This window comes from Mixophyes fleayi, chromosome 3, assembly GCF_038048845.1.
Source record: "Mixophyes fleayi isolate aMixFle1 chromosome 3, aMixFle1.hap1, whole genome shotgun sequence".
NCBI lineage: Eukaryota > Metazoa > Chordata > Amphibia > Anura > Limnodynastidae > Mixophyes > Mixophyes fleayi.
In genome coordinates, this window is record NC_134404.1 from 299651330 (window position 1) to 299676580 (window position 25251).

At 42.4% G+C, this 25251-nt stretch overlaps 1 protein-coding gene across 3 annotated transcripts in view; it reads right to left on the bottom strand.

Annotated features, from left to right (window-relative positions):
• USP34 (ubiquitin specific peptidase 34) overlaps nt 1–25251 on the bottom strand; it is a 166672-nt gene that overhangs the window by 58923 nt on the left and 82498 nt on the right. For all 3 annotated transcript variants that reach the window (XM_075203870.1, XM_075203869.1, XM_075203868.1), the window contains 10 exons: nt 24824–25033; nt 24525–24650; nt 24149–24271; nt 19355–19438; nt 11713–11799; nt 9653–9853; nt 8715–8797; nt 8577–8617; nt 7480–7604; nt 2202–2354 (listed from right to left, as the gene is read on the bottom strand). In XM_075203870.1, the coding sequence (XP_075059971.1) occupies nt 2202–2354; nt 7480–7604; nt 8577–8617; nt 8715–8797; nt 9653–9853; nt 11713–11799; nt 19355–19438; nt 24149–24271; nt 24525–24650; nt 24824–25033 (1233 nt within the window). The remainder of the gene's footprint in view (nt 1–2201; nt 2355–7479; nt 7605–8576; nt 8618–8714; nt 8798–9652; nt 9854–11712; nt 11800–19354; nt 19439–24148; nt 24272–24524; nt 24651–24823; nt 25034–25251) is intronic.

A 25251-nucleotide genomic window follows, 5' to 3' on the forward strand; every position in this document is an offset into this window, starting at 1 on the left:
AAAATTTTCTTTCTGGGTTTGGAACATTTTTATCATTTCACTTTTATGGGGAGTTTGTTCCACAGAAGTATAAATGTTTTTTCTTTCCTACCTACATATAGATTGATTTATGCATCAGCTTGACATTTATGGACACTTTACGATTGTAGATCTGTAATGTTATATTGAGGTTACATTGATACGATTTCATTATTCTGGGTATCTTAGTACTATTATGCTTTAGGGACAGCACTAGGTTTGTTATTTGGTTCTAATAATATGGCAAAAGAGGGTAGGTCCCTCGGTACCTAATAATGCTGGTTTCTGTAACTTAAGAGCCTGGGGATTCTTAATTTGTTTTTTTGATATGATAATTTCCTATGTACTGCATGGAGCCCTATATACTTATGTAAATCAGAATTAATAAAAATTTCTTTCATTGTTGCCCGAGTGTGCACGTGTGTATGGCCTTACCTGCAGTAATTGTTCACTAGATATTTTTTTTTTTTCAAAATCTTTTTATTACTACTGCTCTGAAACAAAGTAATAGTATACAAAATTGTAATAAAATATACATTGTTGATTGTATACACAATGGGGCAGATTCAATTGTCTGGTGTGCATTTTTACAGTTACTACGGTAAAAGGTACTGCTAATTTTTGCTCGCACCTTTATGGGGCGCAAGCAGAAATGAGTGTTACTACTGTAAAAAAAATAAAATTAAAATAAATAAATAATAAATGTGAGGTGTCTCGCAACTGTTCCGGATGAAGATTTTTTTACAATTGATTTCCCCCCATTAGGCTTACACAAGTAATAAACAGTTCACATTTATATACACTATATGGACAAAAGTATTTGACCACACCTGTTAAATTATTGAATTGAGGTGTTCCAATCAGTCCCGGTGCCAGAGTAATATCAAGCACCCAGCCATGCAGTATCCATTTGCAAACTTTTGTGATACAAAATGGGTCGTTCTGAAGAGCTCAGTGGTTTCAAGCGTAGTACTGTCATAGGATGCCACCTTTGCAATAAGACTGTTCCTGAAATTTTATCCCTGCTGGATATTCCAGGGTCAACTGTAAGTGATATTATCAGATAGTGGAAGCATTTAGCAACTGCAACTCAGCCACAAAGCAGAAGACCACATAAAATCACAGAGCATGGTCAACGACAGCTAAGGCGCATGGTGCATAAAAGTCACCAATGCTCTGCTGATTCCATAGCTGAAGAGTTCCAAACTTTCACTGGCATTAATGTAAGCACAAAAATTTTGCGGGAGGGCTTAATGGAATGGGTTTCCATGGCCGAGATGCTGCATGCAAGCCTCACATCACCAAGACCAATGCCAAGCGTTGGATGGAGTGGTGTAAAGCACACAGACACTGGACTGTGGAGCACTGGAAACGTGTTCTGTGGAGTGATGAATCACGCATCTCTGTTTGGCAGTCAGATGGGCGAGTCTGGGTTTAGCGGATGCCGGGAGAACGTTACCTGCCTGACTGCATTATGCCAATTGTGAAGTTTGGTGGAGAAGGGATAATGGTATGGGGCTGCTTTTCAGGGTTTGGGAAGGCCCCTTATCTCTAGTGAAGGGCAATCTTAATGCTTCAGCAAACCAAGTCATTTTGGATAATTCTATGCTTCAAACTTTGTGGCAACAGTTTGGGGAAGGCCTTTTCTATTACAACATGATTGTGCCCCAGTGAACAAAGCAAGGACAACAAGGACTACAAAGACATGGTTTAATGGGTACAGTGTGGAGGAACTTGACTGGCTGGCACAGAGCCCTGACCCCATCGAACACCTTTGGGATAAACTGGAACGTAAATTGTGAGCCAGGCCTTCTCAACCAACATCAGTGCCATCAACCTCATAATGAATGAGTACAAATTTCCACTGAAGCACTACAACATCTTGTGGAAAGCCATCCAAGAAGAGTGGAAGCTGTTACAAAAGGAGGACCAACGCCATATTAACGTATATGTGATTGAATACAATTCCATTATAGTCTCTGATTGTGCAATGGTCAAGCATCTAAGACTTTTGTCCATATAGTGTATGTTTGAAGTATTGAACCAGAGTATAGACATGTGAACCTACTGGTATTATAAATAGGTGAGAACATTTTTTTTATATGTAAATTTTGCTACTCAAGATAAAAATAATATAAGAAGAAAATAACCATAAAGTAAATTGCTAAAGTAAAATCACTTACCCGAATAGGTTTTAATGCTTGGGCATCGGGAAGAAATTTTAACAAAGTTGATGCAGCTAGAAGTAAAAATGATCTATTTATTGAATCACCGCCATCCAGACCAGAAAGGGACAGCTTGTACAGACCATTGCACGATTCATGACGAACTGCAGTCTTTCAAGAAAACCCAAAAAAAGCAAAATTTTAACATAATATTTTATACTAGCAAACAATTGAAAATGTGAATGGTGAGTTTGACTAAAATATTGAAATTTAAAACCTCCTATTCTTACATTTAAGCTTTCATAATTATCTGCTATGTATTCCAATCAGTTTTGTGCCTAGGGAGCATATTTAAGACACAGTATTAAGCTACTGAAACACAGATTTTTCCTCGTCCACCTATAGCTGCAGAGTGCCTCTGGAACGGTTGCAAAGGCACTTTACAACTAATTGAAAATGCCCTTGAGAGGTTTTTTTTAAAATAAATAAATTAAAGCGGGCAGGGTGTATTTTCAAATTTGACATCCAGTGTCCATTGGGAATGGTTACACATGGCAGCCTCTCCTGCAATTTTTGGAAACAAAAGTACAATATACAACAATGGCATGTGTATGTGTAGCTGGACATATAGGTGACTGCATGTCACATTTTTATCACTGATAACATGTGATTTTGACCTGTGGTAAGCAATCCTTTACGGATACTTCTTCATAAAAGATATAGGTTTACATCACTTTGGTCTCAACAGTGTAATGAATGAAGTAATTCATATGATTCAGAAATTTAAATTTCACTGGACTCTACAGTTCAGATTTATCTCGCATGACAATCTGAGATATTTACTGTTCAGCCGCAGTGCAAGCTACTGCTCTGTTATTTGCCCCATGAGATTCAGAGAGATTTGCTGCAGCATTCTTTGACATAAAAGAAGTATAATTATGCATAGGGACAAAACCCTCCAAAAAACAATTAAAAAAACAAAACAAAAAAACCTACCCGATCACAATTCTTAAATAGTTTTTTTTGTGAGGAGTTCCTGCAACTTTCATATCTATTTGTGATGGTTAACAATAAATACTCCATAAAACATTCTGTATTCTAGGTTTAGAAAACATTTTACATGCCAGATGGTTTACATTGGAATTTTCTGATTGCAATCAACTTAAGTATTATTACCAGTTTCTACATTTTAAAGGGAAAAGATCGTGAAATTGTATGGCGAAGGTCAGTGCATTAAGTTACCAGTATCATTAAGCAGTTATTCTATATATTAATAGAATACATAAGTTATAGACATACATAAGCTTCTTAACACTAGATGGGCAGCAGTGGTTAGCACTTTTGTCTCACATTGCTGGGGTCATGAGTTCAATTCCCGACCATGGCCTTATATGTGTGGAGTTTGTATGTTCTCCCCGTGTTTGCGTAGGTTTCCTCCCACACTCCAAAAACATACTAGTTGGTTAATTGGCTGCTATTAAAATTGTCCCTAGTCTCTCTCTCTGTGTCTGTGTGTGTGTATGTTAGGGAATTTAGACTGTAAGCTCCAATGGGGCAGGGACTGATGTGAATGAGTTCTCTTTACAGCGCACTATATAAATAAATGGTGGTGATGAAAAAGATGATGATAGCTATTCTTCATTATACACAAGAAAATTCAAAGAGGACGTCATATATTCAGCACAACCTTGCAATAAAATATAGTATGGCTAACCCTCAGAATGTATTACAGCAAAAGAAACGCCTTTGCTTAAACATTCTGCTCCCTGCTGCCCATGCCCAAAATTCCCCTTCAGGAGATTGTCTATGCAGCATTAGGACAGCCATTTTAAGGTCTACAGCAGGTGTTCCCAAACTGTGCAAACTCACTGGGGTACTGCGGCCAGGGCCGGCGGTGAGCGCGGTAGGCAAGGCGGGAGGGGGGAGGCAAGCTCTTCCCCCTCTGCCTGCCACAACCCGCTTAACCGTAGGACGTAAAGCCTGGACCACTTCCAAACTAACAGCGGAAGGCGGCCCAGGAGGAGCAATCGCTTCTCTAAAGGGTGGAACCACCATAGGTAAGAAAATAGGTACGGTCCTATGAACCACCCTATCCTCATGGATAAGGAACCCTACCGGACAAGGCTCCAAGCTCAGACACCCGTTGAAGAGATGCAATGGGCAGCAAAAACACCACCTTCCACGTCAAGAAATGCAGATCAGCAGACTCAAAGGGTTCGAATGGAGAGCGTTGAAGAACCTCAATAACCAGGTTCACATCCCACGGGGCCAACAAAGGGACGTTGGGTGGCTGAACATAAATCATCCCCTGAAGGAAAGTACAAACGTCAGCTAGGAAAGCCAACCGGCACTGAAAGAAAATAAAATAGAAAGCGCAGAGACCTGAACCTTCAAAGAACTCAGTCTTGGTGCCATATCTAACCCATCCTGAAGAAAGGCCTGATAACAGCTAATCTGAAAGAGGCAGGGTTATTTCACTTCTTCTCACACTACTGTACATAGATCCTCCACACCTTGTGATAGATCTTAGCCGATACTGGCTTCGAGCCTTTACGAGTGTCTCCGCTACCCTGGAAGAGAACCTCCTCGACCGCCAGAGGTCAGCTTCAACAACCACACCATTAAAGCCAGGGAAGGTAAGTACAGATTGTGTAATGGTTCTTGACTGAGAAGATTGGGCCTGAGAAGAAGAGCCCAGCCTGTCCCTTCCACCAGAAGCAAGATGTGGCAGATCAGAGCTACCTGGGCCAAATCGGTGCCACCATAATTACTGGAAGACCTTCCAACAGTACTCACTTTAGAACCCGCGGGATCATTGGAATTGGTGGAAAGCGATAGTCTAAACAGGAGTCCCACCTCATGGACATTACTTCCACCGCCACAGCCAGAGAAACTCTGGTTCTTGCGCAGAATCTTGGAACCTAGTGATTGTGTCTGGATGCCATCAACTCCAGATCTGACACGCCCCATTTCCAGACTAACTCCTGAGACGCCTGAGGATGCAGTTCCCATTCTCCCGGAAGAATTGCATGCCTGCTGAGATAATCTGCTTCCATTTGTTCACTCCGGGAATAAATCCTGCTGAAATCGCTGAAACGAGTTTCTCTGCCCACAAGACGACTGTTTCGCTGCCTGCATAGCTCCTGCACTTCTTGTTCTTCCTTGGCAATTTACATATGCCATATGCAGTGGCATTGACTGATTAGAGGTGGACTGGTCTTCCTTGAAGGAGACACTGAGCTCCATGGAGGGCTAACAGCATGGCTCTTGGCTCGAGAACATCTATGGGCTGAAGCACCTCCCTGTCTGTCCAAAGACCCTGGAGACTAAGCTGGAGAACAACAACAACTCCCCAGCCCTTCAGACTGGCATCTGTGGTCACCAGAATCCAAGACCACTGGACAAGAGATCGTCCCATAATCAGAAGCTCTTGAACTAGCCATTTCAGAGGTTTACGAGTCTCCCTGGGGAGTCTGATTTGTTGGGTCGCCAGATGAAAAAAGGAGGAACCGACCATTGTCTTAGTAGATTCTACTGGAATGGACGAGAGTGTAAACAACTGTATGGGATGGGGGGGTTCAAATGTTGATACCATCAACCCTAGTATCCCCATGCCCAAGCGCAATGAAGGACAAAGGTGACTCAGGATTAACCGTACAGAGAGTTGTAGGGCTCTGTAGAGAAGTTTCTGGAAAAAGAACTTCTGAAAAAAGTGGTGTCCATTATTAATCCTAGAAACGTCATCCTCTGTGAGGGCATCAACTGGGATCTGGAAAAATTGATTATCTAACCGTGTTGTTCCAGTACTCGAATAGACAGGGTCAGATGCTGGTAGAGAAAAGGATCCGATAAGGATTTAAGGAGAAAATAGTACACCAATCAGTGTTTGTGTGTGTGTGTGGGAAGGGGGGGTCTGTTACACTCCCCGCACTGAAGGCTTTTGCTTTGGGGAGGATTATTCTCCCCGCTCACTGGAGGTTTTTGCTTATTAAAGCTCTCCTTTGTTTCTTTTGCGTTGCAGCCTTTTAATCTGTGCTCAGATTGTGGCCAGATGAAATCAAAGTCCCCCTCAGCCTCAGAAGGAGACTTGGCACTTCCCTGAAAATGGCTACTCCTCAGACGAAGTCCCCGCGCTCTTAGCCTAATGCAGCGCCGGACCCGTCGGGAGAATACAGTGAGTCTCGCATAGTGGAGATCACTGCTTGCAGGCTGATTCTTAGATATCGCCAGGCACTCATTAATTTAGTTGACCAGTTGCAGACAGAGGAGAGCCATCAGTCGGGGATATACTTTGTACACATACAGCAATACTGTGGCAACACTATTGTTGGGTGTAACCCTGCACTGTTCCTGTTATTTGTGTGCTGTTGCCTCTCAGAAGCACAAATTCACTTCTCGTATAGGAGCTACACAGGGTTTGACTTGAACTAATACTTATTACATTATTTTGATCCAACTACATAAAAATCAGGACTACCTTGTAATTATTTGGACTTAGGGTTGCCTTGAAAAAACTATGGAGACCCTAATGGTGCCTCAAACTGAGAAAGTTTGGGAACCACTGGTCTACAGCATACAGTAACAGACAAGCTCCAACAGTTAAACGCAGAGGGGAATGTATGGTTGGGGACAGACTTCGCTTACACCAAAACCCTTTATGTTCTGAATGCATGTCTGACAAGATAAAGCGACACACTGCTACACTATAATGCACAAATGTACTTCGTACTGCTGAATATGTGCCTTTTAGGTCACATTGCACTCTTTGCAGCCTTGCACCTTCACATGCTTACAATACTTCCTAGTAACTTCTATTATAATTTACACATGGGTTACATTATTCCACTTATCAGACTGAAACATACTTTAGTGCCTATCCCCACTATGGAAATATGAATCATCATGGTAATGTTACATTAATTATTGTTTTTTGCAGCAAAAGTTCAAATTAAGGTATCAAAACTAAACAGCCTACTTTTAACAAGCTAACCACTTACTGCTACACACTGACAGCATTGGAGGTGGTAAATGCAGTGCCTACAGATGTTTTGTAAATATTTGACTTGTGGCAAAAGAGAATCAAGTGGCTGCCAGGAAGTGCAAAGGGACAGAGCTAAAACTACTAAAAGAAATGCAAGGTTACAACCTGGAGATTAACTGAAACTTATCTCATACATTTTACATTTATAACAGCAGCTAAAATAGTATGCACAAATTTAAAAAGTGTTATATTTTACTAAATGGTATTGGTGTATAATTATAGATTGCTTTTACACAATCTTTTCAGTTTTCTTACCTCAGGAATAAGAAGGGTTAATTTTTTGAGCCAATCTTGTAAATGATCACTGTCTGCAAGGCTAGATTTCACCACAGAACAGCAATGAGCCCAGCTAACCAGAAGCCACATTGAATAATGTGTAACTAAGACGGGGGGATACAGGAAACAGGTCATTGGTAAGTCAAAACACTCCTGTTATGATGGCCATGGATACCATAAAAGCAAACAAAATGCCTTAAAACAACAATGTAGAACAGGTACAATAAACAATTTAACAGCACAAAGTAGAAGGGCTCTTGTATTTTTGGTTACAAAATAAATATTCCACTTACTGTGAAAAATATATGTATTTTTTATTATGACCTACAACTTTGCTTGATTATGCCCTATGTATGGTACTTTGAAAATGATCTGCCTTTATATGTTGAACAGTACACTAAATGATGTGCCTTCTAATTCAAAAATCAAAGATAACATGGGTTAGAAGGCATGAACTTTGTTTCCAAACATGCAATTTTAGCTATGGATGTGAAGTCTGTATTGAGGATTTTTTTTCCCCCAAGTAGAGTTTATTGCTCAATTACATCATACAAACATAGGCTTCATAAAAAAAGGACTAGACAAGCAATTTTTAATAAAACATGTGATATTTCATAAATTGTTTTTTAAATTTTTCTCAAAAAAACCCCCAATAACAATACGTGCAGTACAGCATAAATAATTTCCATCTCTTTTCTGTTCCTATCAGGGGAAAGGAGGAAAAGGGAAAAGGAGGAGGAACAGGAGCAGTACACATGGCCTTCTTTCTAAAGCAGAAAATTAGAGCTGGAAAGGGTGAAGGAAGATCATGTTCTACTGTTCCCAGCTGCATTAATGACCCCTATGTGGGATACGTCTTCCTCTATTCAGCTTTTAAAACACGGAATGGAGAAGAGACAAAATGAACACCTATGTGCACAGACTCAAACAATTACTAACCAGGAAAATGATTATAAATTTCAAATAATAAAAGTAACACTAAAATGTATCTATTACTATCATATGTCTGCCGCACAATTCCCTCTTCACCCATCTTTGCCTTCCACAGGATGTAATGGTATTAATGAAATATTTACCTTCGTGTCTTGACCTATGGTCTGACTGAGCCTTCAGGACCCTGCAGGAAAAAGTGATGACATGTAGACCGAGCAAAGTAGGTTAAATACTTACTTTCTGTTTAAACAAAAAAGGTATAAATTATATATTATACTTACCTTTGTGCTAAATTATCATAGGTATAAGCAACAGACATTAACCGCTGAATCAAACAGGTTCCTTGGACAAGAACTAAAAAAACCTTCAGAGAGAAAAACATTTTAAGGAACCTGGGATGAACAAACAATTACACAATTAAATTAAAAACTACATACAACACGCCACATATATCGTGTAACAGATAAGTTAATAGATAATGTTATACAGTGTGAGGGGGGAAAGTAACAGACCATTCTTTTGATCACAGGCAATTGGAAAAGCAGGAGCACCTTCAGTATGAGTGGTAAATCTGCTTTCCTTGTGACATGAGGGCACTTTTACTGTCAAAATATTGCATGTGTGAAGTGCTTCCATGTAACAGTAAAACAGCATTTCCAGTCAATGAAAAATGGCAGCAAATGAGCTTCTGAATGGGCCTTTCTGCTCTATTCACAGCTGCTTGGGTGACAAAGGTCTTAATTTCAGTAACACTTTTTTATGTAGAGAAGAGAATGATTGAGCAGACTGGCACAAAATGCATGCGCCTGATCAGTGAAGCTTTGGAAAGAAAGTTAAAAGAACACTACAAGTTAATTTCTTTCTTACACAGGACCAAATACATACACAATTAGCAAAAGATTCACATAAGGAATCAACGTGATAACTGGTCTGAACATTTGTCATACTACGGTAGTAAAATGTCAAGAAGAGGATCAATGGCTAAAGTGAGCAGTGAATACAATAATAGTTTTATCTGCTGTAACATCACTCTGTACTAGGCTATAGGATACTGAATCTACCATTATGTATTCCACATTAGCAATTATAGACTTTTTGTCACTTCACTATGGATCAATTTTCTTAAAACTTCAACACCTGCAATTATCTTTGCTGAATCTCAATAAGGGGAATACCTGCGCCAAACAATAACTAATAATATGTCATTATGCAAATGTACCTCTGTTAAACGGGGTATGTGGAGGCCCTTTGAGTGATCGCCAGCTGACTTTCTCGATTTGCCAGGCCATGTCCTTTTTCTGTGGCTCTCCGCTATTCCTGACCAAGCAAAGACGTCATGATATGCCAGATCCAGATCTGTTGGATCCACAGCAAACTGACATATCAACTTTAGCAAACACGCTAAACAGTCCAGCTGCCACTGTAGGGATACAGATCGAATTCATGATAAATTGCACTTACACAAGACGTAATTTCTAACTTGCATCCATTTCGGAAAGTGAATGCCACAAAGCATATCTACATAACCATTATATTAAATGGATGCTTTTTGCTCTTTATTCCCATGTTATTAACAATAATGTTTGCTTTATTGCAATATTAAAAATGTATAGAAAAATATATAAAAAAATGCACAGAAACCCCCTTACACTTGATTCACAACAGTTCTATGGTTTAGAAGGAAGAAACAGCTTCTAGGAACCTCCTCCGGTCTAGATAAAACAAAGCAGTCTGCAGTCTAAGACCCATTTTTATGAGCATACGTCTATGTTTTGCATAAATATATATATATATATATATATATATATATATATATATATATATATATATATATATATATATACACACACACACACACACATACATACATACCTATGCGCGCACAGACGCACATACATACCTATGCGCGCACGCATGCACACACATATGCGCACGGACACACATACGCACGCATGCACGCACATACGCCCACACATATGCGCGCACATACATATGCGCGCACATACATATGCGCGCACACACGCACATACATATGCGCGCACACACGCACATACATATATGCGCACACACGCACATACATATATGTGCGCACACGCACATACATATATGCGCGCACACACACATACATATATGCGCGCACACACACATACATATATGCGCACACACACACACATACATACATATATGCGCACACACACACACATACATACATATATGCGCACACACACACATACATACATATATGCGCACACACACACATACACACATATATGCGCACACACACACATACATACATATATGCGCACACACACACATACATACATATATGCGCACACACACACATACATACATACATACATATATGCGCACACACACATACATACATACATACATATATGCGCACACACACATACATACATACATACATATATGCGCACACACACATACATACATACATATATGCGCACACACACATACATACATACATACATATATGCGCACACACACACATACATATATGCGCACACACACACATACATATATGCGCACACACATACATATATGCGCACACACACACATACATACATATATGCGCACACACACACACACACATACATACATATATGCGCACACACACACACATACATATATGCGCACACACACACACATACATATATGCGCACACACACACATACATATATGCGCATACACACACATACATATATGCGCACACACACACATACATGCGCACACACACACATACACGTACACATATATATATATATACACACCTTTTGACTGTACAGAATATTTCCAACTGACAATGTAACACTGTTATTTGAGGAGAGTGTAGCAAATAAGATATATTCAGGAAACATCAATGTTTAAAACATATTTTTAGATTTTGTTTGGATACACTTTCTTTTATTGAAATATAAGTTTACAGTATACATTTGTATGGAATTTTTGTCATGGGTAACAACTTCACAGTGTGCAGTTCTCTTGTAAATCTGATCTAAGTGTCACCTGGTTTTCTATCAAGTACGATTGTAAAACCCTAGAGATAATTGGAGGTCACAAAGGCCAATGCATTTGCATAATGAACATTGGAGAAATCATTACAGCTATCGAAGTTAGTTACCTGTGTAAAACTGACTAAAACAAACAATAGGTCTTGATGTGACACTACTAAACAGAACAGAAAAAAAAAATCAAAACTACACTACAATACAGATTTAGGGCATGAGTACATCATATCAAATATAAATGTGAACTTACCACAGTCCATGATTCTTGCTCTTTGGGCTCCAAAATCCCAGAATTGAAGATTTCAATAAGCTGTTGTAGACCTCCTGCAGCAACAAACTAAATATACACTGCAAGTCACAATTTATTATTACACTAGTATATAAACATTAAGACATTTAGATAATTGGAAACAATTTTTCTCTATTATAAGAGTGGTATATAAAGAGAGATGCATGTCTTCACCTCCATTTTTTTAAGCGTGTAGACTTTATTTGTTCCTATATTCCCTATATGATGCCGATACATACCCATGCACAAAATAAAACAAAAGTTTCTGGAGCGAAGTTGACAATTCATGGGACAAAATAGTGAAAATATTTTGCACTACTTTTTACTATTTCAGGGTTTATTTGTATTGTTACACATAGTTTTAGATGCATGAAAATTGATTTATTTATAGCTGTGTTTAAATAGTAATTGAACAATTGCCTTTGTATGTTTCAAAAGTGGGTCAGTTTTGCTAATGTTGATCTAAAGCTATAAACAACATTTTCTAAGGGGCTAAGGCAATATTGTGTTAGAATTGTTCAGTGAAAATGGGAAAGCAACAACATTTTTGTACTTATCGTAAAATGTCTCTCTCAACACAGTTTGGGGACACTGCTCACCATGGGGTATAGAGGGTGCTATGTAGAATTAGGCACTAAAAAGACATGTTTGGCCTGCTCCCCTCCCCTCTATGCCCCCTCTGACCGGATATATCAGTTATTTATCTTACAAAGCCACAAGAGAGGTGCAACACAATCAACAGAACACTCATAAACCATTAGAAACAACAAATAAAAGGTGTGATCAGTGTCCCCCAACTGTGTTAAGAAAAAGACATTTTGCAGTAAGTGCAAAAATGTTGTTTTTTCTTGCACATACAGTTTGGGGACACTGCTAACCATGGGGATGTTCCAAAACTGCCCCTCATGGGTGGGAACATGCAGCATGAGCTGGGCGCAAACTTTTTCGCCCAAAACTGGTGTCTTTGGAGGCAAAGACATGAAAACAATAAAAATTAGTGAACGTGTGGACAGACGACTATGTGGCTGCCCAACACAACTGCCCAGGAACTACCAACCGACCTAGTGGAATAAGCCCTGAGGCCCTCAAAAACCAGAGACCCTGAAAAACTAGTCCTGCCTAATAGTAGCGGTTAGCCTCTCCACCTACCTCTCTGATCACTCCCTCCTCGATCCTCTCCAATCTGGCTTCCGCCCCCTCCACTCCACTGAAACTGCCTTGGCCATAGTCACCAACGATCTCCTCTCTGCTAAAGCCAGGAGCCACTTCTCCCTTCTCATTCTCTTGGATCTCTCAGCAGCCTTCGACACCGTTGACCACCCACTCTTGCTCCACACCCTTCAATCCTTTGGCCTCTCCGGTTCCGCCCTGTCCTGGTTCACCTCTTACCTTGCTGACCGTACCTTCTCCATCTCTGGATCTATCTCCCCCCCCTCCTCCCTTCCAGTAGGGGTCCCCCCAAGGCTCTGTTCTCGGACCCCTACTGTTCTCTCTTTATACCTCTTCCCTGGGTGAACTCATCAGCTCCTTTGGTCTCAAGTACCACCTTTATGCGGATGACACCCAACTCTACCTTTCCTCTCCCGATCTCTCTCCCTCCCTCCCTCCTCTCCAGGGTGTCCGCCTGCCTCTCCGCCATCTCCTCCTGGATGTCTTCTAGATTCCTCAAACTTAATCTGGCTAAAACCGAACTTATTATCTTTCCCCCCGCTCATTCCCCCTCCCCTTCCGACCTTTCTATCACCGTTCTCAACGCCTCTATTTTCCCTGTTCCTCAACTTCGCTGCCTCGGCGTCACCCTTGACTCCTCTCTCTCCTTTGCCCCTAATATTCTCTCTCTCGCTAAATCCTGCCGCTTCCAGCTGTGCAACATCGCACGCATTCGGTCCTTCCTCTCCCAAGATGCCACTAAAGCTCTTGTCCACTCTCCTATTATCTTCCACTTGGACTACTGTAACCTCCTCCTTACTGGCCTCCCCCGCTCTCATCTCGCTCCCCTTCGCTCCGTACTCAATGCTGCCGCTCGGTTCATTTTCCTTTCTCGCTGCTCCTCTTCTGTCTCCCCCCTCTATCAATCCCTCCACTGGCACCCCATCCCCTACAGAATCGTGTTCAGGCTCCTCACTCTTACTTTCAAGGCCCTCTCCAACTCCACTGCTCCCTACATCTCCAGCCTCATCTCCATTCATGCTCCATCCCGCCCGGCTAACGACCGCCGCCTCTCTCCCCCCCTGGTTACCTCCTCCCATGCTCGCATCCAAGACTTCTCCCGCGCTGCCCCTCTCCACTGGAACCAGCTCCCCCGCTCCATCAGAACTTCCCCCAACCTGTCTAGCTTCAAACGGGCCTTAAAAACCCACCTCTTCCTTAAAGCCCTCCAGTCCCACACCTAATTGACCTCCTCCCAGTCTCGCCCTACCCCCCTCCCACTCCTGCCCTCCCTCCTGTCCCCCTCTTACCTCCCTCCTTTTCATTCTCCTCTTCCCCCCCTCTGTCTCTGCCTCTGTTCTCCCCATTCCCTCTTCCTACCATTGCGTCTCTGTCCGTCCTACCCTCCCCTTAGATTGTACGCTCCTTCGAGCAGGGCCTCCTCTCCTTCTGTTCACCACCTTAACTCTGCTCTTCAGCTGCTTGTCTCTTCCACGAGGTCCTCCTACCCTTCTACCCCTCTCTCTACCCCACTTGGGGCTCTCACCTAGCTGTACATTGAGCTTCGGAGTAACTGTGCTTTTTGTTAACTGTACCGTGCTGTCTCACCCTGTATCGTGTTTCTGTCTGTCCCTGTACGGCGCTACGGATAGCTAGTGGCGCCCTATAAATAAAAAATAATAATAATATCCATCTGGCTATAGTTTGTTTCGTGGCTGGCCAACCACGTTTTCGAGTATCATACAGAATCAAGAGGCTGTCTGTCTTGCGAACTGAAGATGAACGATCCACATAGATCCGCAAGGCTCTGAACACATCCAATTCCGTCAGAGAGCCCTGACTGTTGGATGAAAGATCTCAAGACAATGTCGGAATAACTATATCCTGGTTTATATGAAATAAAACACAACTTGGACACAACTTTTGGTTGAAAGGAAGGCAAGAGTCCTGAAGACAGCCCTGTTGTCATTAATGACCAAAAAGGGAGCTATACAGGAGAGTGCTGCCAACTCTGAAACACGTCTTGTCGAAGAAATTGCCACCAAAAAAGCAACTTTCCAAGTGAGAAGCTTGAAGGAAATAGATTCCAGCGGTTCAATCGTCGATTTCTGCAATGCAATTAGGACCAAGTTTAGGTCCCAAGGAGCCACCAGAGGAACAAAGGGTGGCTGAACATGTAGGACCCCATAGAGACAAAATTGTAGCTCTGGTAGCAGAGCCAGACACCCCTGAAAGTAAATTGACAGGGCCAACACCTGTACTTTAAGGGATGCCAGCCGCAAGACCCTATATCCAGACCGTCCTGAAGGGATGCTAATACTGTGGCTAAACGGAAGGAAGAGGTTGACACTTTTTGGCACACACCAACCTATATATATCTTCCAGATTTCTGGAAGATGTTGGTTTTCTAGACATTATCACTGTGACCCTATCTGAGAGGCCCTTATGTCGGAGGATTAAGGTTTCAACCTCCAGGCTGTCAAAGCCAACTGTGCTAGGTCCTGATGAAAAAACGGAACCTGATTGAGCAGATCTTACCTGAGAGGAAGCTTCCAAGGTGCATCAGATGTCATGGCGAGAAGATCCATGTACCACAATGTTCTTGGTCAATCAGGTGGCAGAAGTATGACCCCGACTCTTTTGTGCCTGATCATCTTCAATAACCGGGGTAACATCGGTATTGGGGGAAAATGTAAAAAAAACCGAACCTCCATGGAACGGTCATGGCATCCACTAGGTACACTTGGGGATTCTGTGGTCTTGCACAATACTTTGTTACCTTGCAATTCAAAAGAGAGGCCATCATGTCCACATCCGGTTGACCCCACCTTTGCACAATCAGTGAGAAAACCTCAGAGTGGAGGAACCACTCTCCTGAGTGAATGACATGGCGACTCAGATGGACAACTTCCCAGTTGTCCACTCCTGGTATGAATACCACTGAGATGGCAGGAACCCACTGTTTCGCCCACACCATGATCTTGGTCACCACCCTCATGACCAGAAGACTTCTGGTTCACCCTTGGTGGTTGATATATGCCACCACCGTGGCATTGTTGGATTGAATTTGAATAAATCTGTTTCTCAATCGGGACAGTGCTTGGACCAGCTCCTTGAAGAACGCCTTTAACTCTAGTACATTTATGAGCAACTTCTCCTCTGTGGACCAGAGGCCCTGCAGTTGGAGATTCAACGTCACTGCCCCCCAGCCACAATGGTCCAATCCCACACTGAAAACAGTCTTCCCTGATTGAGATTCCCTGCTCGCACCCACCACAACAAGGACAGGCAGGTTCTTGGTGACAGGTGAAGGAACTGGGCTTCCAAGCAGGGATTCGACCTGTTCCATTTGGACGGAGCTTGTGCTGGAAGAGGCGGCAATGGAAATTCGCAAATTGCACCATCTCGAAGCACGATACCATGCGTCCCATCATCTTCATCCACAGAAGGATGGATACACGCTTCAGGGGCCAACAGAGCTTTTACCTGTTGTTTCATGGTCTGGATCATGTCTGGGGCAAAAAGACTCTTTGGCAACTTGTGTCGAACAAAATCCCCAGGAAAAAAAATGCGTTTAGTGGGCAGTAGGCTGGACTTTTTAAAGTTTATAGTACAGCCACGAGACTGCAAGGTCTGTGCAGTCAGGTGCAGATGGGACATCAGCCAAGACAACGAATCTAGCTTTATCAGGAGATTGTCCAAGTACAGAAAGACCGTTACTCCTTGCTGATCTAAGACTGCAGCCATCACTATCATGACTTTTCTAAATACCCTTGGCGCCGTTGCCAGACGAAAAGGGCAGAGCATGGAATTGAACGCGAGATTGGTCCACCGAATTCCTGAGGGGGTTGTGATGTCCCTGCCATATTGGTATATGAAGGTCAGCATCCTTGATGTCTAAAGATGTTAAAAACTCATTTGTCTCCATTGAATTTATTACCAAATGGATAGATTGCATGCCAAAACCGGAAACCCTCAAGTGATCATTGAGGGACTAAATGGGATGCTATAACAGTTCTGGTTTTTGTCCTGGAAACAGATGCGAGTAAAACCCCCAACTCCCGCTGTTTTTTGGGACCAATACAATCATCCCTGACCCCAACAGGGAGAGGACTCTCCTGGCTCCTTCTCATGGAGTAACCATGAAACGCTGCGGGGACAATCCCAAAAGGTCTATGATATAACCCCTGTAAACTATTCCCTTTAACCAAGTGTCTGTGGTAGAACTGTACCACTGGTCCCAGGACATCAGGAGACGGGACCCCTCCACCATACTTCTGGAGGGGGGGGGGGGGGGGGGTACGGAGTCATGCAGGTTGCTTTGAATTTGGCCACTACCCTGTTCAAGCCTGCCTACCTCGCCCCGCGGTACTGAGGAATGAACTTTGGTGGGGGTGCCTCTGGAACTGCCTGCAAAACGAAAGGAGCGAAAAACGCCTACCTTTTGTTTCCCCCAGTGGCCTGAGAGATGGATTTTCAAAAGGTGTACCCGAATAATGCTGAGCCATCATATGGCAATGCCTCCAAAGCCTTCTTGGATTCGGCATCTGTCTCCCGCGATCTCAACCACAGTGTGCGTCTAGCCGCCACTGCCAGGGAGAAGGTCCGGGAAAATCGCTGACCTGCATCAAGTACTGCATCTCCCTAATATTCGGCCGCCTCTTTAATGTGGTCGTCCAAAGATGACCATTCAGATCTAGGAACTCCCGACTGAAGGCCAATACTGAGGGAAGTGGCCCACTTTTCCCCCGCTTTAATCACCCATGCTGCCACCATCCCGGAATGGAGGGAAGCCGCCGAAGTCAAATATATGGACTTTAGGATGCCCTCACATTTTCAGTCACATCTTTTAAGTTAGCAGCACTTCAGAGAATGGAAACGGATAATTGAGGCAGGCGATACCTTCTGCAAATCAGATATCTACTATCAGGTTTCATTCTGGCCTCTTGCCAAATCTTTGGCAATTGTGGGGAGGATGGAAAATAAATTGTTGGTTTCTTTTTCCACTTAAACATGGATAGTTGGGAGGTCACCTGTTCCTCAGAAATGTCTAGCACCTGTCTTACCGCTACAATGTGGTACTCTACTCCTTGCCGGTTAGAGGAATCATGCTCCCAGATAACTGCTCAGTGTCTGAGTCTTCAACAAGTTCACCTTCCTCCATAAGAGAGGGGTCAATGTCTGACTCTGACAGCTCTTGGACCTGAAACTGGACCTGGCGATTGCGCTGCTTACCTGAGGAAGACGACTAATATTCTTTCCAGGGATGAAGAAAATCTGACCAGACCTTGTACAGATCTTTCCAAGTTTTGCATCCAGGAAGGAGCAATAGTCATCGTTGACATCACCTGGACTCTCTGCGACGCCTGTCCCGAGGAAAGTGCGTCCGCAGACTGAGTACCTAGGACAAGAGAGTTAGAATTGTCAACACCTACCATTCCCTGACCCAGGCTGGTTCCAGCATGGTGGAGGTCTCCCCAGATAAGCACTGGCCTAGGTCACACATAGGGTATGTGACCGTCCACAAGGTAATTTTGTGCGTGTTTGTGAGGTAGTGCCTGCTTTATATATAAAAAAAAAAAAAGGACATTATACCTATATAAGAAAATATAAAATTCAATCAATCACAGTCAAAGAGCATGAGATAAAACATTCATTCAGCCAGAGAATTGAAAACTTTTTTCCTCAGGACAATCATGACAGGCACCGTAGAGGCTGTGAGCAGTGTGAAATGGCTGCTGCTGTGAGGAAAGTCCAGGAAGGAGTGTCACCTCCCACTAGAAGCACCTTGTCCATTACACAAAATGGCACCCAGATCATCCACAAAAAAGACTGGTAGGAGCTGTGTGGCCAGAGCTTCCTGCCAGTGAACTGCCCACAACTTGGTATCTGGCATCGCCCTGTCTGTCCTCAACGGTGCTGTGAAGCGCAGGTGTGGGTAGAGACCACCGGCAGCTCAGTCTCAACCCAGCAATAAATAGGAGACTGGAGCGCTACCGCGGTCCACCTGGTATCCTGGTACAGCGCTGTGTCCCCGGTCACTTTCTGAGTGACCGAGTGATCACTTCTGCCCGGGAGCCTAATTCAGTGTTCAGCCTTAGTAGAAGGGGAAAGTGCGGCTTTAAGCGATGTATGCGCTTTCCCTCCCTGGTGTGGTGTTCACGCTGTTAACACCATTGAACACTGCTGTTGAAAAAAATAATAAAATAAATTAAATCTAAGTTAAAGAAATACGTGCCCACTCCAGAGGCACTAAAATAAAACCGGATATTTCTGGCCAGAAGGGGGCATAGCGGGGAGGGGAGCAGGCCAAACAGGTCTTTTAAGTGCCTAACTCCACACAGCACCCTCTATACTCCATGGTGAGCAGCATCCCCCAACTGTATGTGCAAAAGAAATAGATTTAAAATACAAAAAGGTTATAGTGTATAAGGACATATATTTAAAACTGTACCTTGCAGCTCCATGTGTTTTTACTGTTCTCAATCTGATCTTCACTAGAGTCATCAGAGTCTGGATACAAATCACTATAACTGCCCTGTAATATAAAGAGCAACACCATTTATTAACTTGCAAAAAATAAAACATTGTATTTAGAGTTTCTTAGGGGCATATTCAATTGACGGCGGGATCGCCGAAAATCCCACGCTCTAAAAATATTACAGTTAAAACGGTAATTCTGTGCGTAAAAACCGTTAATACGGTAATTTACTTGCTGGATTTCAGCTCGCAGTGAAATCCAGCGAGATATTACTGTATTAAGGGTAATATTTTTAGAGCGTGGGATTTTCGGCGATCCCGCCGTCAATTGAATACCCCCCTTAAAGTTAAAAATGTAAAATACAATGTTGTTATATGTTTAAACTGGATACTGCTAAGTAAAGACCTTTTTGGACATATATACAAAGCAGAGTGGATGCAAGAATTAAAATGAAAATAGATCCTGACATATAATTAAGTATATTTGTATTTATTTAATTTTGTTACTGTAGTTATAATTTTGTTGTATGTTCTAGCATTCTGTGTACGGTGCTGCTGAACCCTAGTGGTGCCTTATAAATAAAACAACAACTTGTTCCTAAACTACATAGTATTTAAAGGGGGGTACATCATATGTGTAATTCCTAATATAGCACCTTTATGCTGGATCCAAAAGGCAATCCATTTTGAAAGTCACAATTTTGAATATTAAATAACTTTGCAGAAACTAATAATTACTTTTTATTTTAGCCTAGCAGTGCAGACAACCCTGTGGAAAAACTTTCTTATATGTCCATCTTGGAGGTGTGCCTTGTTTCATAGTTTGAGTTCTCAGGCAATGGATTCAAGCAATTGTTACAAGAGTCAGCAGTATCAACCATTATGAGAGTGGGGGAAGAAATAGACTGCCTCTGCAATACCAGGCAGATAATTATTGAACATTCTTAAGTTCGCATAAAACAAAAAATCTACTGCCTGCAGGCAGTATATGGCAAACACACTGCTATTAATACTGCAAGTATATATGAATGTTAAGCCAAAGCAATATGGGGCCCATCAGCAGCTGAACAACCAAATGTGTGAGCGCAGACTAGGCTGACAAGGTTGGAATGCCAATCCCTTTTTTGCAGGACTCATCTGACTAAAGTGTTGCAGTGTTGAAGGCCAGTTGCATGCTAAACATGTCCAGTGTATAGCTGTCAATTTACACTGCAGGATTGTTTAAAAGGACCCGTCATGAATGTTAAAATTATAATGTTTATGTACGTTTTCCCCCTCAAGTTGTTGTAGCCTGAAGCTGCAGTGCACAGAATCTTATGTCCAAACTGGCATCTTTGGACACACAAGTATTGAATCTAAAGAACTTTGTGAAGGTGGCCGCCCAGCACAGCTGCTCAGTGGATGTGTTGTGCCGAGCCACCTGCTGATCAAGTGGAATTTGCTCTTACATTTTCAAGAACAGGCTGTCCTGCCCCAAAGTAAGCCTAAAGAAATACCGAAGTAAATCACTTGTCAGTGGTATGTTTAGACACTGGACAACTTCTCACGTGGATATCGTAAGGGTCTAACAGGTCATCCATCCTGTACAATTCCCAGGTCCTATGTACATAGGTCATCAATGCCCTAATAACATCCAGAGATCTAAGAGAGCACTCTTTGGAAACTCATCCCAGTCTAAGACCAAATTCACAATGCCCTGATTCAGATATAGATTTGAAGCAACGTTGGGCTGCAAAGCATGTTTAGTCCTAAGCACAGGCCTGTCCTCATGGAAGATGCAAAATTGAGACCTACAATATAGAGCCCCCAAGCTATTAAACTCTCCTAGCTATGGAAACAGCCAACAGAAAGGTAGCCATCCAGATAAGAAACTCAACTGAATCAATTTTTTTTTGCAAAAGAGAGTGCTGTTATGCTGTCAGCACCATATTGAGAACCAAAGGAGCTATTGGGGGAATGTATGGAGGCTGCACATTCATCACTCCTTGCAAGAGGAGCCCTAACGTCTCCATCTCTATACCTCACTTTCTGTTTCTTCCGTTTATATATAGCCAAGCCCACAGATAGAGGACCTAATAGATTAAATACCTGGAAGAGAGAAAAAAACAATATTCTTTAAAAAAAAGTCAACATATCAAACAGTAGGAGAAACAAGAGCCTCAAGAGTGGACGCTTGGTGTTCCCCAAACAGATATTGCGTAAGAATAAATACCTGGCCTCCTTTAGGGGGACACTGCGGACATCCCAAAGTCACATCACGGGAGGGAACGTTCAGAAGGAACAGCACAAACCATATTTTGATGCAAACACACTAAACCTGTGGTCCACTAAACCACATGAACATGTGCACAGAAGACCACATTGCTGCCCAACACAGCTGCTCAATATAGGCATCATGGCGTGTCAAACAGGAAGCACTCACTGAAATCGTAGAGTAAGCTCGACATTTATCTGGAATAGAATACGCACCATCACTATAAGCCTGAAGCATTACACCCGTAATTCACCGAGCAATAGTCACTTTGGAAGCTGGCCATTCATGTGTGCATCACAGAGGATCAGAAGATTCCAAGTCTTACGCACATCCTGAGTCCAACACACAAGTACGCAATAGCCTGGATCACAGTGAGAGAATGAATTGAAACTTCGTCCTCCTAAGACTGAGACGTAGTCAGGGCAGGAATGATGATGTCCTGATTTACGGAGGAATGAAGGCTTGGTCTGAAAAACTGCCCTATCCTCATGAAAAACAAGAGGAGGAGACTTGGAAGATAAGGCTGTAAGCTCCTGCCGAATAGATGAGCAAAAGGAAGATAGTCTTCCAGTTTAGAAAATTTGAAATCAACCGTAGCCAAGGGTTCAACAGACGGATGCTGAAAAGTATTTAACACCAAATTTAAATCCCAAGGCATACCAATAGAACATACAGAGGTTAAAAAAGAAGCAACCCCCAAATGAAGGTTTGTACATTACGCGTCAAAGCGATTTTTCTTTTAAAGACCGAAATAGCTGACATCTGACCTTGAAGAGAACTAAGGCACCAACCAGCACTCAGCCCAGCTTGCAAGAACATGAGCAATGTGTACAACCAAAAAGGAAAGATAGGAAACCTGTTCTTTTCACATCAGACAATATAAGTCTTCCAGAACCAATTATAAACCTTGGCCAATCCCGGTTTCTGAGCCCGAGGAATGGTCTGCACCATGCACTCAGACATACCCTTAGCTCGAAGGATCACGGCTTCAACAGCCACGCTATTAAAGCCAGTCAATCCAAATCTAGATGACAGAAGAGACCTTGAGTTAACATGTCTAGGCAAAGCAGCTGGCGCACAACAGTGGTATACTGAAACCATCGATCCCTGAATAAGAGAAGACTGGTTTATACCATGGGCGACCATGGAGGGAGAGAATGTCCGTCACTCCGACTGCTTGTCTGCGGATTTAGTTAGCAGACGCCGACTGGACCAAGCCTGATGCCCACACTGCAAACCACCCTTGGTGGCAGACCTGCCTGAGGATCGAAAGGACCGAAACCTGGTCATGCTTTGTTTTGCAGCATTTACAAGAAAAGAAAATTAAACAAAATTGGGCTGCTGCACAATCCAAACACAACCTGTTAACCAGGCACTTAAACTAAACCGAGAAAACAGGAAGTGGGGGTATAGAGCGAGAGGAGCTAGGGCGATTTAACAGAAGTTTCGTAAAGTGCTAGTTCACCCCGTTCTTCTCTATACCCTAATGACACCGGTGCCCTCCAACTGAGGCCAGAGAAAGGTGCCTTAGCAGAGACTTAAGATCTAAAATGTATTCTCAACTTACGATGCCTCTCACTAAGGCGTCAGTGGTAGCATTGAACCAATGATCCCAGATGAGAAGCAGACCGGTTTCCACAACCGGAGATCCCTGGTGTGCAAGCAGGCCGTCATTATGACTGCTTGTCAGAGGGCTTGGGAGGTGGATGGCTCGCTACCCAAGCCTGTCAACCCTCTCTGCAGCCTTCCCCAAGGAGTGTCGAATTGAACCCTTGATGAGGGACAACTTGCTGTACTTATGTGCTCACCATCAACACTTAAGTCCAACAAAGACCTTTTTCAAGACCACCCAAATGGAAAGTGTGAAAGGGGGGGAAGGGGGGGGGGGGGGAAGATACTTTATAGCAGGGGTTCTCCACTGCCAACCAACAGATCATGTTTTCAGGATTTCTTAAATCAGATGAGCTAATTTATCGTGCTGGTCAGTAATTAGCAAACTTGTTTCCACAGAGAGAAAACCTTAAAACATAAACTGCTTGTGGTACTTGTGTTTGAGAATGACTACTATACACTATTTATTTTATCTATGAAAAAAAAGATAAAAATTAGCTAAATAAACAAAACAGGGCACTTTGTTTCTGCCTACTTCCCACACATTAATGACACCTGAACTAACAAAATAGATGTCAAGACTGATCACACAAATCTTCTTCACATTCATAATTTGTAACTGGTTTCTTGAGAACCAAAGTCAAAGCGAGATATCTATCTAATCCATCAAACTCTGCCATGTACGCATCTTAAGCTTAACAAAGAATGCTTTGTTCAATGTATCCTTTCTTAATTAACTCTCACAGTAATGAGGAAACAAATTTGGTTGTTATGTAAACATTCAATGCCCAAAACATAAAAAAGTGAAGAAATAAAAAAAAAAAAAAAAAAGAAACAAAAAAAAGCAAAGTCAGACATTTTTGTTATACAAGAATAGTTTACACTAATGTAAATCTTTATTACCGTAGACTCTCTCCTTATTCTCCTGTTTGGCTTGCCCAAGGCTTCAATAATTTCAAGAGCATACAGAAGTTTGTGAGCGCTTTTTATCCGAAGTAAGTCTTTCCAACAAGGTCCATCGTTAACCTTTTTTAAAATGGGAAAATGAGAAAACCTAAAAACTGAATTGAATGTATGTATGAAATACTGTAACAAATGTTTGACATTTTGAGGACAATTTTTCCCGCACTACAAGACAACCCTTACAAACTTATCAAGTCATGCCCAGTAAAAAATGAAAACAATGTCCCTCTTTCTCCAGCATCATGGTGCAGGGCACTGAAATAAGGGTGCAGGTAAGCAGATAGAATTCCTGTGAATAGTAGTGTGCTCTGCTCACCTGCTCCTCAGACACATTCTGGAAAGCCTGCATCATATTGGGACAGGTTGGAAGCAGCATCAGCAGCTCCCACACACGCCTGGAGAGATTCTCAGCATGGAGATGCAGCTCCTCGCACCTAGCACTCTGCAATCAGGAAACATCAAATGGCAAAATATTCATTACTGTCCATGGAAAATTTTTATTTTGCGTGTAATGTAAGTACAAGATTTGGTGTTCCCAACTGGCATTCATATTTCCAACATCTGTTCTTCTCAGAAAAGAGTAACAATGTAAAAAAACAAATTAAAAAACCCTACCTCAATATCTTCTAAATCCATCTCTGCTGAAGGGGGCTTGAAAGAGGCTAACATTTCCAACAGATCGAATAGAGTGGTTAGATGAGGTTCTTGAAGGAGGAGAAGCATGGGGATGTTCTCTTTCTGTGGGGGCGGCAGACAAGATGCAGGAAGTTGCACACCTTCTCCTTTTCTTTCCCGACGTGGTGCACCCAAAGACACAAAGACCATCTGACAAAAGTATACAAGAATGGTTTTGAATTTCTATCGACATAAAAATTATATTATTATATAGACATATGCGCACACTTGTTGTATTGTCGAAGAAATCATTAATAGGAGTTGACTGAAATAATATATAGCGGCTATATGGTAGAATTATAATATACCTGTCACTTCGATAAAGAGCTTGGAAATAAACAGAATGCACAATCCTCAAAGTATTTGTT